The sequence below is a fragment of the Embiotoca jacksoni genome, unplaced genomic scaffold (assembly GCF_022577435.1).
Source record: "Embiotoca jacksoni isolate LCO1_2020_lvr unplaced genomic scaffold, fEmbJac1.0.p SCAF_56, whole genome shotgun sequence".
NCBI lineage: Eukaryota > Metazoa > Chordata > Actinopteri > Embiotocidae > Embiotoca > Embiotoca jacksoni.
Genome location: NW_027185410.1, coordinates 387,939 through 404,215, shown reverse-complemented (window position 1 = coordinate 404,215; position 16,277 = coordinate 387,939). Strand labels below are relative to the sequence as shown.

At 42.5% G+C, this 16,277-nt stretch overlaps 1 protein-coding gene across 3 annotated transcripts in view; it reads right to left on the bottom strand.

The window, feature by feature from the left end:
- Positions 1-16,277, bottom strand: part of adamtsl3 (ADAMTS-like 3) — a 190,935-nt gene that overhangs the window by 25,149 nt on the left and 149,509 nt on the right. For all 3 annotated transcript variants that reach the window (XM_069172923.1, XM_069172924.1, XM_069172925.1), the window contains exons 18-22: positions 14,845-15,055; positions 14,578-14,757; positions 10,209-10,362; positions 1,100-1,843; positions 217-457 (exon numbers count right to left, since the gene is read on the bottom strand). In XM_069172923.1, the coding sequence (XP_069029024.1) occupies positions 217-457; positions 1,100-1,843; positions 10,209-10,362; positions 14,578-14,757; positions 14,845-15,055 (1,530 nt within the window). The remainder of the gene's footprint in view (positions 1-216; positions 458-1,099; positions 1,844-10,208; positions 10,363-14,577; positions 14,758-14,844; positions 15,056-16,277) is intronic.

Genomic DNA, 16,277 nt, shown 5'->3' with positions numbered 1-16,277 from the left:
TGTCCGTCACCATCTTTGTTAGTTCAGAGCGGTTTGGAGCAGGAAGTGACCATATTTGGACGAGCTGGGGGAGGAGCCAGCGCTGGATCTGACCGATCTGATTGGAAACCTGACGATACTACGTCCCGCCCACCGATAGCTGTAACCTGACTGCACCACAGGCCTGTCAATCAAATAGACACGCCCCCAAAAACACATTACCTGTCGGCGTGTTACCTGTCAGTGTGCTGCAGCGGAGCTCCATCCTTGCTCCAGCTGATTGTGGGAGGAGGGCTGCCCTCTGCAGGACAGCGTATGGTCAGCGACTGCATGGCGTTCGTGAGGAGGGCGCTGTGTCCGACACTGATGTTGATGTTCTTCTGAAACGTCAGCGGGAGGTTTTGCTGCTGTCGGATGATCACCGGTCGGCTCACCGCCGTCTCCGATGAGGAGTGCTCGGACCAGTTGGGCAGCTTGTCTGTGGGACAAATCAGATACAAACACAACATGAAGATCAAATGTTTTATCTCTCGGAGTAACACCAAGACTGGTCATCCAATATCAGAACATCTGTATATCTGCTTATACATACAGTTATGTAATCGATATGAGGCAGCAGTGAAATGTCCACATCAAACATCAGGGTGGGACTAAATCAAATCTCTTACAGTCTTATCATCACTGCTGATTGGACTATTTTAAAAACGTTGTTGATGAGCGATGTCAGAGGATTGTTTGTTTATTTGTTTCTTCTTTTTTTGTACAATTATATGCTTGTTTTTTGTAAAATATAGATGTATTTTCAGAAACTCGTCTTAATAAAAACAACACTTTGGTCAAATGTGAAGTCCAAGTTTTTAAATAGTTTGCCAAGAAAAAAACAAAATAAATTGTTTTGGTTTTAATGAAGAACATTATTCAAATGGCTATTAGCTAACGTTTCTAGGAGCAAATATTAAAACATGTAACGGATGGCTGACATCACTGTATTTTATGTGAGTGAAAGACATGGAGAAGGTGGCAGAAGAAAGAATTTGTCCTCCTGAGAATAAGAAGAGCATCTTAATGTATTTTTAGGACAGCTTCAGTTGAACACATGGGCAGCCGGGTTTTTAATTACCTTCTGCTGGTTTTCCTCCCTTCGTGGTTCTGGTCCAGAGCTGGGCAGCAGACATGTGGGTCAGCAGGGAGGAGATGAGTTGTGAGGCCTGCTCCTGCTGGATCTCTTCATGGTCAGCCTGCAGGGTGATGTTGATCAGCCTCTCCTCCACCCGTGGCTGCAGGGAGGCCTCCTGCTCACCAGGGGGCAGCAGAGACACACGGAGTCTGGGCCAGTTCAGCTCCCGGAGCGAGTAGTGGCTATGGCAACTCGGCATCACGTCCTCCCAGTTGGGACGAGGACTGGCGGTGGACGGTCTGCCGGTCGACCTGCTTTCACTGCCGATCAGCTGGAGGGTGAATATGTCGGAGGCGGGTCCAGCGACACACTTGTACACCCCGATGTCATCCGCCCCGAGGAAATGGATCTTCAGAGAGCCGGACTTGGTGACGCCCAGGCGTTTGGAGCTGGGTAAGGGGCTCCTGTCTTTGAGCCAGCGGATGGAGGTTTTGGGGAACCGTCTGACGGGGCATTTGATAACCACGGAGGTGTTGGGGAGGAGGTAGGCGTGGCCTCCGACGGTCAGGTGGAGGCGTTTCTCTTTGTGGGTCTGGATGTAGATGCGGTGCTGACCCATCAGAAATGGACACCGTTTGACCCCCTCCTCGTAGCCTCGAGCCTTCGCAGGCCGTCTCCCCATCTGCTTGACTTGGCTCTTCACCACAACCTTTCGCGGGTCTTTAGGTCGGATCTCCTTCTTGTGTTCTGGAAAATGAGAACATGTTAAGTGAGTTTTGCTTACGTCTGTACTTTTATAACGGTCCTGCAGAAAGACACACAAAAAGATTCAATTGTTTCACCATTTAAAAAGTTGGACAAACTTCAAGGAGCAGTACAGCAATCTGGGAAATACACTTATTGACTCTTTGCAAAAGTTGGATGAACATTTTAGAAATACCTCTAATGTCACTCATGACAACAGAAGTGTACAAACAACAGTTTAGTTTGGTTTAGTATTAATAATTTGTGAATTTTACAGCTGATTTGAAGGATTATTAAAATCTATATTTTCCCAAGCTAAATGAGGCTAACCAGGTCCTGAGTCCAGATTTGTTCTGAACTCACAGACGTGAGCCTGATGTCCATCTTTTAGTCTAATATGAATATATATAAACATAATATAATATGAACAGTGTTAAACCATTCCTTAAAGAAATTAATGTTACAGCTGTTACTTTGGCTTAATTTAGTTTTATGTAGCTTATCATTACAACTTCTTCTGTACACGAACAAGAACTAGTGCAAATTCATAAATATCATTTCTGTGACGGCATTGTTTAAATAACTGGTAGAAAAAAAAAAAAAATCTAAATTTATAAAATCGTGATGTTTTTAGTGTATGAAAGAGTCAAACCCAGAAATCTGAGTTTTTCATTCTTTAAAAAGCATCTTAAAATATCTTTGAAAGCTTTGTAATCTCCACTAATGGGTATGAAGGAGTTAATTAATGATACTGATTTCATCTTATTATGTTCAAAGATGTTTCTGGATGTCAGAACGATGAACAATAACGTCCTGATTTGACCTCACAGAGTCAGTTGGAGCAGATTTTGAACGACTGTCGGTCTTCAGAGGAAACATGAAGTCGTCATTTACATGTGCGTTCAGGAGTGTGTGTGAGTGTTGCATCACCTCACAGACACACACAGTCACAGATGACACAACGGTGTGTTTGTGTGATGAATGGAACTTTTTTGGTCTCATTTTTTGTGCAGTGAAAAAACTGTTGTAGCAGAAATAAATTCTTTCTGACAACCTCTGGACACAAACATGAGATCATTTATCTGGTGAGATGGTGTATGTTTCATGTCAAAGACCTTCTGTGTTTATTTCAAAATAAAAGCTGCACTATGCTTAACATTGAGTGTTCCATAACACAGAAAATGTCCAAACAAACAGGAAAAGTTTCGGTCAAGTATCAACCATCAGTGATGTAATCAACCATCAGTGATTTCATCATCCATCAGTGATGTCATCGTTGGTTTGTGAACGTTATGAATCCTAAAAGTTCAGATTCTGTCCGTCACCATCTTTGCTAGTTCGGAGCGGTTTGGAGCAGGAAGTGACCATATTTGGACGAGCTGGGGGAGGAGCCAGCGGTGGATCTGACCGATCTGATCGGAAACCTGACGATACTACTTCCCGCCCACCGATAGCTGTAACCTGACTGCACCACAGACCTGTCAATCAAACAGACACGCCCCCAAAAACAGGTCTTCTTGAATCTTCTTTTCTAATGAATGAGGGATTATTTTCAGATGGACCTCCAGAAAACTAATAAGAAGGAGTGACTTTAGCTAACAACACCGAGATAACTGATGGACACATTTTATTCACTTTGGATTTGATGAGAGAAGTTGAATGGGAGTCTATGGAGCCGGAGGCTTTTTGGAGCCGACCTCTAGTGGCACTCGCTGGTATTGCAGCTGAAGACACTTCTGGATCGGAACCATTTTTGGAGACGGATGCTACGAATAATTTTATATACAGTCTGTGTTTTAGGTCACTGTGAGTAATGATGACTGTACACCATGCTGATTGATGGTCATATTTAGACTGTGAGAAAATGTATCTCCCCCCCCCTCTCTCCCCTGGAGCTACTGGGATAAATGGGAACCAGAAAATCGACTTTACATCATGAACTCAAATAAAATCCTGCAAGATAAAGTCTCAGTCACAGAAGCTGCTCAGTTTCAGAACAGTAAAACAGAATGAAGTCACCTTCAGAGAGGAGGCCAGATTGATTATCACTGTAAAACATTACATACGGCTGATCAGGACTTCAGAGAAATATCAGACTGAGCAGCTTTTACAACAACAGCTGGATTAGTCACACTGTGCTGTGGGACATAAATAACAATAAATGACACGAGCCAAAAAAAAGTTCTTTGGTAGTTTCTGACATTTCTTTCTTTTGAAACTAATCTTAAAAGAACATTTTATTAATTTGTCCCTCAGATTTCATGTCCTCATTCATGCTGCTTGTAAAGACGTACCTCAGAGGCACGACTGTGTTGGCTGTAAAAATGTAAAAATGTAAACATGCATTATGAGGTTCAGTCGAAGCCAGAATGAAGCTTCGTCTTGGCAGTTGCAGTCAGGATTTTATTCCCAGCAACAAACCTTCATGCAACTGCCAGACGTTTCCCTCGGCTGCTGCAGCTGAGACACTTTCTGTTGAAATACCAAAAAATGGGGATTTCATACTGAAAAAAGGCTTCGGGTTATTTGGCCAACTCAGACGGCTGAGTTCTCACATTAGCTTCGGTTGGACTTGATAATACATTTTTGTACACAGTAAGTAGTGCAGATTCTCTTAGTGGAACCACTCTGTCGCTTCATGCACAATATGAAGACAAATTATTTCACTGACGAATAAATCATACAGATGAAAACGGGCCACATGTGAGACGACATGCACAAGTAAGTAAAATAGAAAAGAAAACATCCTTAAACCTAATTCTGACGTAAATCAGAGGATGTCCAAACTGGATGCAGTTTGAGTTCTGTGTGACGATAAAACATGAAAACCTCCTGAACACCAACATACAGTCGAGTCCAGATGGAGACGATCAGACGTACGATCTCTCAGAGGGTTGTTCTACCTCCAGCTACATGGAAATATTCGGTGTTGGTGAGTTTACCTTTGTGTAAAAAATAATGACAGAAACTCCTTTTATGCAGTTTATAGATATTCAGATTGGTGACGCCATCATCTACCTGCTGCAACGAGCTCAGTCTCACCTGGATGGAACCGGTGACTGTGAGAATCACTTTCTTTGATTTCTCCAGTGCATTTAACACCATCCAACCACTGCTGCTGAGTGAGAAGCTGCAGGTGGTGGGGGTGGACACGTCCACCGTCTCCTGGATCAGTGACTACCTGACAGGCAGGCCACAGTTTGTCCGTCTGGGCAGTGTGCTGTCTGATACGGTGGTCAGTGGTACTGGAGCTCCTCAGGGAACTGTTCTGTCTCCTTCCTGTTCACCTTATACACCACTGACTTCCAGAACAACTCAGAGTCAAGACATCTGCAGAAGTTCTCTGATGACTCTGCAGTGGACGGTGTATAAGGGATGGACGGGAGGAGGAGTCAGTGGTCGGTGTATAAGGGATGGACGGGAGGAGGAGTCAGCGGACGGTGTATAAGGGATGGACGGGAGGAGGAGTCAGTGGATGGTGTATAAGGGATGGACGGGAGGAGGAGTCAGTGGACGGTGTATAAGGGATGGACGGGAGGAGGACTCAGTGGTCGGTGTATAAGGGATGGACAGGAGGAGGAGTCAGTGGACGGTGTATAAGGGATGGACGGGAGGAGGAGTCAGCGGACGGTGTATAAGGGATGGACGGGAGGAGGAGTCAGTGGATGGTGTATAAGGGATGGACGGGAGGAGGAGTCAGTGGACGGTGTATAAGGGATGGACGGGAGGAGGAGTCAGTGGACGGTGTATAAGGGATGGACGGGAGGAGGACTCAGTGGTCGGTGTATAAGGGATGGACAGGAGGAGGAGTCAGTGGACGGTGTATAAGGGATGGACGGGAGGAGGAGTCAGTGGACGGTGTATAAGGGATGGACGGGAGGAGGAGTCAGCGGACGGTGTATAAGGGATGGACGGGAGGAGGACTCAGTGGTCGGTGTATAAGGGATGGACGGGAGGAGGAGTCAGCGGACGGTGTATAAGGGATGGACGGGAGGAGGAGTCAGTGGATGGTGTATAAGGGATGGACGGGAGGAGGAGTCAGCGGACGGTGTATAAGGGATGGACGGGAGGAGGAGTCAGTGGATGGTGTATAAGGGATGGACGGGAGGATGAGTACAGGACAGTAGTGAAGGACTTTGTGGAGTGGGCTGGTAGAAATCACCTCCTCCTGAATGTGGCCAAGACCAGAGAGATGGTGGTCGACTTCAGGAGGAAGACGACGGCTCCACAACCGCTGAGAGTTCTGGGAGAGGAGGTGGACATGGTGGAGGAGGACAAGTACCTGGTGTCTCCATGACAACAAACTGAACTGGAAGACCAACATCAACGCTGTCTACAAGAAGGTGATGAGTCGACTCTTTTTCTTGAGGAAACTTCGATCCTTCAATGTGTGCAGAGAGATGTTGAGGATGTTCTACCATCTGTTGTGGCCAGTGCATTGTACTTCTAGTAGTCTGCTGGGGGAGGGGGGGGGGGTGTGGTAGTGGGGGGGCGGGGGGGCATTGGAGCCGGTGACACCAACAGACTTAACAAACTGGTTAAGAAGGCCGGCTCCATCATCGGCTACAATCTGGATAGTCTGGAAAAGGTGGTGGAGAGGAGGACGCTGAACAAACTATTATCCATATTGGATAATCCTGTCCACCCTCTCCACCTGCTGCAGGGACAGAGGAGGACGTTCTCCAAAAGACTCCTCCAGCTGCTGTCACAAGGACAAATACAGGAGATCATTCCCGATACAGGAGATCATTCCAGATACAGGAGATCATTCCTGATACAGGAGATCATTCCTGATACAGGAGATCATTCCAGATAGAGGAGATCATTCCCGATACAGGAGATCATTCCCGATACAGGAGATCATTCCAGATACAGGAGATCATTCCTGATACAGGAGATCATTCCAGATACAGGAGATCATTCCAGATACAGGAGATCATTCCACATACAGGAGATAATTCCTGATACAGGAGATCATTCCAGATACAGGAGATCATTCCTGATACAGGAGATCATTCCACATACAGGAGATCATTCCTGATACAGGAGATCATTCCACATACAGGAGATCATTCCTGATACAGGAGATCATTCCAGATACAGGAGGTCATTCCTGATACAGGAGATCATTCCTGATACAGGAGATAATTCCTAATACAGGAGATCATTCCTGATACAAGAGATCAATCCAGATACAGGAGATCATTCCTGATACAGGAGATCATTCCTGATACAGGAGATCATTCCAGATACAGGAGATCATTCCAGATACAGGAGATCATTCCAGATACAGGAGATCATTCCTGATACAGGAGATAATTCCTGATACAGGAGATCATTCCTGATACAGGAGATCATTCCAGATACAGGAGATCATTCCAGATACAGGAGGTCATTCCTTATACAGGAGATCATTCCAGATACAGGAGATCATTCCAGATACAGGAGGTCATTCCTGTCCACCACAATAAGACTGTACAATAACTCCTCTCTGGCAAAATCCATCACACAACAATAACACTGTTGACTGTTTTTCTTGTTTGTTTAAATATTTTTTTAAAAAACGTTGCACTATTGTTTAGTTAGTTTTAATTTAATTATTCTATTTTATTTTATTCTATTTATTGTATATACTGTGCATTTTTATATTTAATATTTTTTACTGTTATTTTATTGCTTTCCTGTATCTATAAATGCTGCTGTAGCGAAAAAAAAATTCCCCTTGTGAGATTAATAAAGTAACTATCTATCTATCTATCTATCTGTCTGTCTGTCTGTCTGTCTGTCTATCTGTCTATCTATCTATCTATCTATCTATCTATCTATCTATCTATCTATCTATCTATCCATCTATCTATCTATCTATCTATCTATCCATCTATCTATCTATCTATCTATCTATCTATCCATCTATCTATCTATCTAAATGAATGGCGGCTAATGCAAATACAGATGTTTGAGAACAACTTAGTAAATTCCATTTTGTCATGTAAAAAGAAAACCGTAGCAACCACACATCAAAAATAAAATGTTAATTTTTATTTCTAAAATTAAAAATAACATAAAAAAAAGTAAATAAACAGTAAATGTGTCAACGTTTAGGAACCTGAATTCAGTTTGGTCCAGTTTGATTTGGGCAGCTGAAACAGTGTCCTCTAAATATCTTTCAGCACCGTCCTCCTGCCTCTGTTTCTATTCACCTTGTTTACTTTTAAAATGTGTTTAAATTAAAGTGGGAGGAATTATCTCGGTGAAATTCACAATTTTAATGCTCCAAATGTCATGATATCATGTCAGGAAACAAAGTGTTTATTCTGTAATTGTTCCTGAACAAACACAAAATCATTTTAAAATGGAGATAATAGAACCCGTTTTAAGACAGACTCTCCAGGAGGAAATTCCATTGTGGTGCACAGAGTTGTTCATATTAAAACTCATATCAACAGACAGAAGTTCAAACTCTGCTTACTCTCTCACTTCGACACAACTGGTCAATCGAGGTGTGAGGACTGGATATCAAAGTTCGTAGCTTCAGGTCTGTAAAATGGTTCTGATCCAGAAGTGTCTTCAGCTGCAATACCAGCGAGTGCCACTAGAGGTCGGCTCCAAAAAGCCTCCGGCTCCATAGACTCCCATTCAACTTCTCTCATCAAATCCAAAGTGAATAAAATGTGTCCATCAGTTATCTCGGTGTTGTTAGCTAAAGTCACTCCTTCTTATTAGTTTTCTGGAGGTCCATCTGAAAATAATCCCTCATTCATTAGAAAAGAAGATTCAAGAACACCTGTTTTTGGGGGCGTGTCTGTTTGATTGACAGGCCTGTGGTGCAGTCAGGTTACAGCTACCGGTGGGCGGGACGTAGTATCGTCAGGTTTCCAATCAGATCGGTCAGATCCACCGCTGGCTCCTCCCCCAGCTCATCCAAATATGGTCACTTCCTGCTCCAAACTGTTCCGAACTAGTAAAGATGGTGACGGACAGAATCTGAACTGGAGGATTCATAACGTTCACAAACCAATGATGACATCACTGATGGTTGATGACATCACTGATGGTTGATGACATCACTGATGGTTGATGAATGGGTGAGTGTAAATGTCAGACTCAGGAAATTGTGGGGAGTTCAACGTCTTCAGTTGTGTGTTTTACAGACTGTATCCCAGCTTACATAGTTATTATGTCAACTCATCAACACTCATTGAGCAGCTGCTGAACTGGATTTTCACACATGCTTCCTCCATGTAAACAGCTCGGTATGTTACCATGAAGACTGGAGATAAGGCCGGCTGTGTTCTCAAAGTCTGACCTTCAAATATTCACTTTCAAAGAGAAAACAAGATCTGTTGATAGCTTGATGAAGTAAGACCCTTCACATGGCGGGGGAGTGTATACATTTCTCACAGCCTCATGGGTAATCACGCTCCTGCCACACACATACCAACATGGTCCTGAGAATGTTTAAGGAAGCTGTCATGTCCCGGCTACAGTTCTCCTTTGAGAGTTTCATCAGAACAAACAAACCAACATTCAGTCTGTTTCATCTGGGAATTAAATCAAAGATCAGACGGCCACTTGGAGCAAATATTCATATTTAGATAGAAAAACTGGTGAATGTCGCGCAAGGTCGAACCTCTGACACCTGGTTCTGAATGTGGACTGGTTCTAAAGTGGCCCGTAAGAATCTGGACTCTGGAGAGCGGCTGAGGACCCGGTTTTAGTGTCATTTATGCTCATGTGTGTCTAACTATCCCAGAGAGACGTGCGACGAGCCTCGGTTACATCATGATGTTAATTCAAACTGCTGTATTTAACGTTATACTGTCAAACTATTGAGTATTTCTGTGTGTGTTTCATAGAAAGAGGCTGTCGTTGATTCTAGTGACGATTGTCTCAGTCAGGAGTCTGCAGTGTTTCACATCTTCCTTTTAGTGTTTTCTTTGCTAACTTGTAACCCTGACAGCGGGGACGTCAAAGAGTACCAGGTACGAGTGAAAACTTTTGCATGACGGAAATATATTAAAGGTGAGTAGAGTTGAGTCGAGTCGAGCTGCATGTGGTTTAAAGCATCGATCAGCTGTTGGAGGTCGTGGCGCTGCAGCTGGACGCCGGTGTTATCCAGGAGAGGGCATGAGATTTTCTAGAGATTGTGCGGTCTCGTGCATTTCTAGGATCAGGCTCAAAGAAGAGCCGCATTATGTGCGTATGTAATCTGAATGCACTAAATCTACGATTAAGGTCGTGAAACAGTAGCTCAGTATCCAATACTCCAAAAACAATGAGGACATAGAAAACACTGTGCTGCCTGCACCATGTGGCCTCTCACAACATAGACATATAAAGATGTGTGTGAGTGTATGTGTGTTCTTACTGGGACAGGCCATCATGCGGCAGGTCCGTACGAGTGGAGGTGACGGTAACGCTGAGCACTGCTCCCTGGACAACGTCACCTGGAGGCCCGAGGCCGTCAGCTGCTGACACAGCGTGTCCCGGCGCTGGATCCCCAAACCACAGGACACCGAGCACTGCAGAGGAAACACAGTCATTATATATACTTTGATTAAACAATACTACACTAGAAGGGGATCTTTCAGTGATGCGATCAGGACCGAGGCGCAATCCCTAATCTACATGTGTTCATGTTGTGGAGCGGTTCACTCTCAGAATATAAAACATTTTGTTAGTGTGATCGCTGTTTCCATGGCAACACATGGGTTAGACTAACAACTGGAAAACAATCAGTAACGTCAGTAGACTCTTATGTAACGTAAGCAATGTTTCCTACTCCAGGAAGTAGTCCGACCCTTAGCAACCACCTAGCAACAGAGAGGATTTCTAGTCTCCAACTGAATAAATACAGAACATAGAAACACTAAACTGATCAGCTAGTTCAGTCTGGTTGGAACAAAGATATCTGGTGAACAAAGATATATGATGAACAAAGATATCTGATGAACAAAGATATCTGATGAATAAAGATATGTGATGAACAAAGATATCTGATGAACAAAGATATCTGATGAACAAGATATCTGATGAATAAAGATATCTGATGAACAAAGATATCTGATGAACAGAGATATCTGATGAACAAAGATATCTGATGAACAAAGATATCTGATGAATAAAGATATGTGATGAACAAAGATATCTGGTGAACAAAGATATCTGATGAACAAATATATCTGATTAACAAAGATATCTGATGAACAGAGATATCTGATGAACAAAGATATCTGATGAACAAAGATATCTGGTGAACAAAGATATCTGATGAACAGAGATATCTGATGAACAAAGATATCTGATGAACAAAGATATCTGATGAACAAAGATATCTGATGAATAAAGATATCTGATGAACAAAGATATCTGATGAACAGAGATATCTGATGAACAAAGATATCTGATGAACAAGATATCTGGTGAACAAAGATATCTGATGAACAAAGATATCTGATGAACAAAGATATCTGATGAACAAGATATCTGATGAATAAAGATATCTGATGAACAAAGATATCTGATGAACAAAGATATCTGATGAACAAAGATATCTGATGAATAAAGATATGTGATGAACAAAGATATCTGGTGAACAAAGATATCTGATGAACAAATATATCTGATTAACAAAGATATCTGATGAACAGAGATATCTGATGAACAAAGATATCTGATGAACAAAGATATCTGGTGAACAAAGATATCTGATGAACAGAGATATCTGATGAACAAAGATATCTGATGAACAAAGATATCTGATGAACAAAGATATCTGATGAATAAAGATATCTGATGAACAAAGATATCTGATGAACAGAGATATCTGATGAACAAAGATATCTGATGAACAAGATATCTGGTGAACAAAGATATCTGATGAACAAAGATATCTGATGAACAAAGATATCTGATGAACAAGATATCTGATGAATAAAGATATCTGATGAACAAAGATATCTGATGAACAAGATATCTGATGAACAAAGATATCTGATGAACAGAGATATCTGATGAACAAAGATATCTGATGAACAAGATATCTGATGAACAAGATATCTGATGAACAAAGATATCTGATGAACAGAGATATCTGATGAACAAAGATATCTGATGAACAAGATATCTGGTGAACAAAGATATCTGATGAACAAAGATATCTGATGAACAAAGATATCTGATGAACAAGATATCTGATGAATAAAGATATCTGATGAACAAAGATATCTGATGAACAAGATATCTGGTGAACAAAGATATCTGATGAACAAAGATATCTGATGAACAAAGATATCTGATGAACAGAGATATCTGATGAATAAAGATATCTGATGAACAAAGATATCTGATGAACAAGATATCTGATGAACAAAGATATCTGATGAACAGAGATATCTGATGAACAAAGATATCTGATGAACAAGATATCTGGTGAACAAAGATATCTGATGAACAAAGATATCTGATGAACAAGATATCTGGTGAACAAAGATATCTGATGAACAGAGATATCTGATGAACAAAGATATCTGATGAACAAAGATATCTGATGAACAAGATATGTGATGAACAAAGATATCTGATGAACAGAGATATCTGATGAACAAAGATATCTGATGAACAACAATATCTGATGAACAAAGATATCTGATGAACAAAGATATCCATGTTCTCATGTGTTTTTAACATTTTAGCTCCGTGTCATGTGTTCAAACCAAACCGGTCCAGCTAGCCTCCTCTAGGATTGTAAGTGCGTGACTATCCGTGGTGTTACGGTACGGGTGCTCAGAGCGACCAAAAAGGACCAAAAGAGACCCGACTTCACCAAATGGGTCATTTAATAGAACTATAACAAGTAGAAACTACATTATATTACATAGTATATGAAACTCTATTCTAATTCTATTTTCCCACTGAGGAGGTGGAGTGATATTTCTAGTGATGAGCACGGTGTGATGTCATGATGATTTGTTCCAGATGTTCAGTTGACCAATCAGATCTCTGGGGGCGGAGCTACTGGTTGCATACTACAGTGCATCCGGAAAGTATTCACAGCGCTTCACTTTTTACACATTTTGTTATGTTACAGCTTTACTCAAAAATTGATTAAATTCATTTTTTTCCTCAACATTGTACACACAATATCCCATAGTGACAAAGTGAAAATAGTTTGTTTAAATTTTTTGCAAATCTATTAAAAATAAAGAACAAAAATATCACACGTACATAAGTATTCACAGCCTTTGCTCAATACTTTGTTGAAGCACCTTTGGCAGAAATTACAGCCTCAAGTCTTTTTGAGTATGATGCTATAAGCTTGGCTCCTATTCTTGGGCAGTTTCTCCCGTTCTTCTTTGCAGGACCTCTCAAGCTCCATCAGGTTGGATGGGGAGCGTCGGTGCTCAGACATCTTCAGATCTCTCCAGAGATGTTCAATCGGGTTCAAGTCTGGGCTCTGCCTGGGCCTCTCAAAGACATTCACAGAGTTGTCCCGAAGACATTCCTTTGTTATCTTGGCTGTGTGCTTCGGGTCGTTGTCCTGTTGGAAGATGAACCTTCGCCCCAGTCTGAGGTCCAGAGCGCTCTGGAGAAGGTTTTCATCAAGGATGTCTCTGTACATTGCTGCATTCATCTTTCCCTCCATCCTGACTAGTCTCCCAGTTCCTGCCGCTGAAAAACATCCCCACAGCATGATGCTGCCACCACCATGCTTCACCGTAGAGATGGTGTTGGCCAGGTGATGAGCGGTGCCTGGTTTCCTCCAAACATGACGCTTGGCATTCAGGCCAAAGAGTTCAATCTTTGTTTCATCAGACCAGAGAATTTAGTTTCTCATGGTCTGACAGTCCTTCAGGTGCCTTTTGGTAAACTCCAGGTGGGCTGTCATGTGGCTTTTACTGAGGAGTGTCTTCCGTCTGGCCACTCTACCATACAGGCCTGCTTGGTGGAATGCTGCAGAGATGGTTGTCCTTCTGGAAGGTTCTCCTCTCTTCACAGAGCAACGTTGGAGCTCTGTCAGAGTGACCCTCGGGTTCTTGGTCACCTCCCTGACTAAGGCCCTTCTCCCCCGATCGCTCAGTTTGGCCGAGCGGCCGACTCTAGGAAGAGTCCTGGTGGTTCAAACTTCTTCCATTTACAGATGATGGAGGCCACTGTACTCATTGGGACCTTCAATGCTGCAGAAATGTTTCTGTACCCTTCCCCAGATCTGAGCCTCGATACAATCCTGTCTCGGAGGTCTACAGATGATTCTTTGGACTTCATGGCTTGGTTTGTGCTCTGACATGTCAACTGTTGGACCTTATATAGACGGTGTGTGTCTTTCCAAATCATGTCCAATCAACTGGATTTACCAGGTGGACTCCAATCAAGTTGTAGAAACATCTCAAGGATGATCAGTGGAAACAGGAAGCACCTGAGCTCAATTTTGAGTGTAATGGCAAAGGCTGTGAATACTTATGTACATGTGATTTTTTTGTTTTTGATTTTTAATAGATTTGCAAAAATTTCAAACAAATGTATTTCACATTGTCATTATGGGGTATTGCGTGTAGAATGTTGAGGGAAAAAATGAATTTAATCCATTTTGGAATAAGGCTGTAATATAACAAAATGTGGAAAAAGTGAAGCGCTGTGAATACTTTCCAGATGCACTGTAAATAGTATTCTCATGAAACAAACTGGGTATAGAAGCAGACTTGATAATCAGGCTTTGGTTCACATTAAATTTAATTCACCTTCCCCCACTCTCCTCCTGCCATGTAGGGCAGACAGTCAACACTGCTGCAGCCTCTGTTGGTGGCCGGTTTGTCCCCCCAGCAGACTCTGTCCTCCAGCCTCCTGTAGGTGCCCGTGGACAGGAGCTGCTTACAGTAGACCTTCCTCACCTGGACCCCTCCACCACACGACTGGGAGCACTGCAAGGAGGACGGAGAGTTGGAGAGTCAAAGGGGGAGGAGTTCGATCAGCTTCCATAGACACACACATCCCAACAACGTGCCTACCTGCTGCCAGGGTTCGGTCTCCCAGGCTGGAGGACAGTCCACCTGGTTGCAGGGCTGCAGAATGGCAGGTTTGAACTCCCTGCACTCGTCCTCCGAGACAGTCAGGATGTCCTGCTGCTCGATGGACAACAGACGCATGCAGAACACACTCCTGGTCTGTATGCCAACGCCGCAGGACGCCGAGCAGCCGGTCCAAGCCGTCACCTCCCATCTGCAGAGACACACAAAATACTGAGAAATATTAGGAGACTGTGGAAGTGTCTTAAAGTATCATATTATGGATATTCAATATCATTATCAAATGAATTATACGATAGTAAATGAAGTGTTAATAATGACAATATCCCACATTATCCTAAACTATCTCGTGTTTCATCTCATCGTCGTGTCTTGGCTCCGCCAACCCACACTGTGGTGGAGATAACTGAAGACTGAGGTTCAATCCGGGACAAAAAATGACACATCCTGTTCTGTCCAACATCATTTTAAGGAGCCATCAACATCTCGTGATGCACAGCAGACACATATTTTAACATAACAGTCTGAAATATTTAATGTCTCTGAACAATAAAACAAGACGTTGCATTGAGAGTAAATGGTCTGTACTTGTGCTTTATCACCTTTCGGTCTCAAAGTTCTTTAACATGGTTTTTCCATTCACCCACTAATGAGACAGATCACCATGCAAGGTGCTGCCATCAGGAGAACATTCACACACTGATGGTACACCATCAGGAGCAACTTAGGGTTCGGTGTCTTGCTCAAGGACACTAAGGCATGTGGACAGGAGGAGCTGGGGATTGAACCACCAACCTTCCGATTAGTGTGCAAACCACTCTACCGTCTGAGCCGCAGCCTCCCAAGAGTGTTTTTAGCTAAAGTTTTTTCCTTAAAAAAAACATTCAACACAAAAAAATGACGGTTGAAAACAATCAGTTTTGTTCCTTGAATTTTACTCTCGAGTAAAAATCATGTTGGCAATAAATCAATCATCATATTAATTAAATTATTCTGCAGACTTTTGTTTGTTTTTCCTAAACACCCAGCATGATTATAGATTTGTTTTATAATTGATAATTATCTGACAGTGTAATTGTTATTTTCAGATCCAGCTACATTTTAATATGAGGGTCGATCAAAACGTTCAGAAACTGCTCCTGTTGTGTGTGAACGGTAAATATCAGCGTGACGTGCACCGAGGAGGAGGAAGCAGCAACCTTCATCAGTTCCACACGTCCACAAGCAGTTTTACACACGGGAATAAAAGCCCGCTGGAAACGCTTCTGTTTGTGAGCTCTGGTTAGTGATGGACGCAGCATGCACATGCAACAGGAACACACAGGTAACCTCTCAGCAACACGGACATCACTTAATAGTTGGTTAAAACAATTAATGTAATTATTGTAATAATGATTTACACAGTAAAGGAAAGT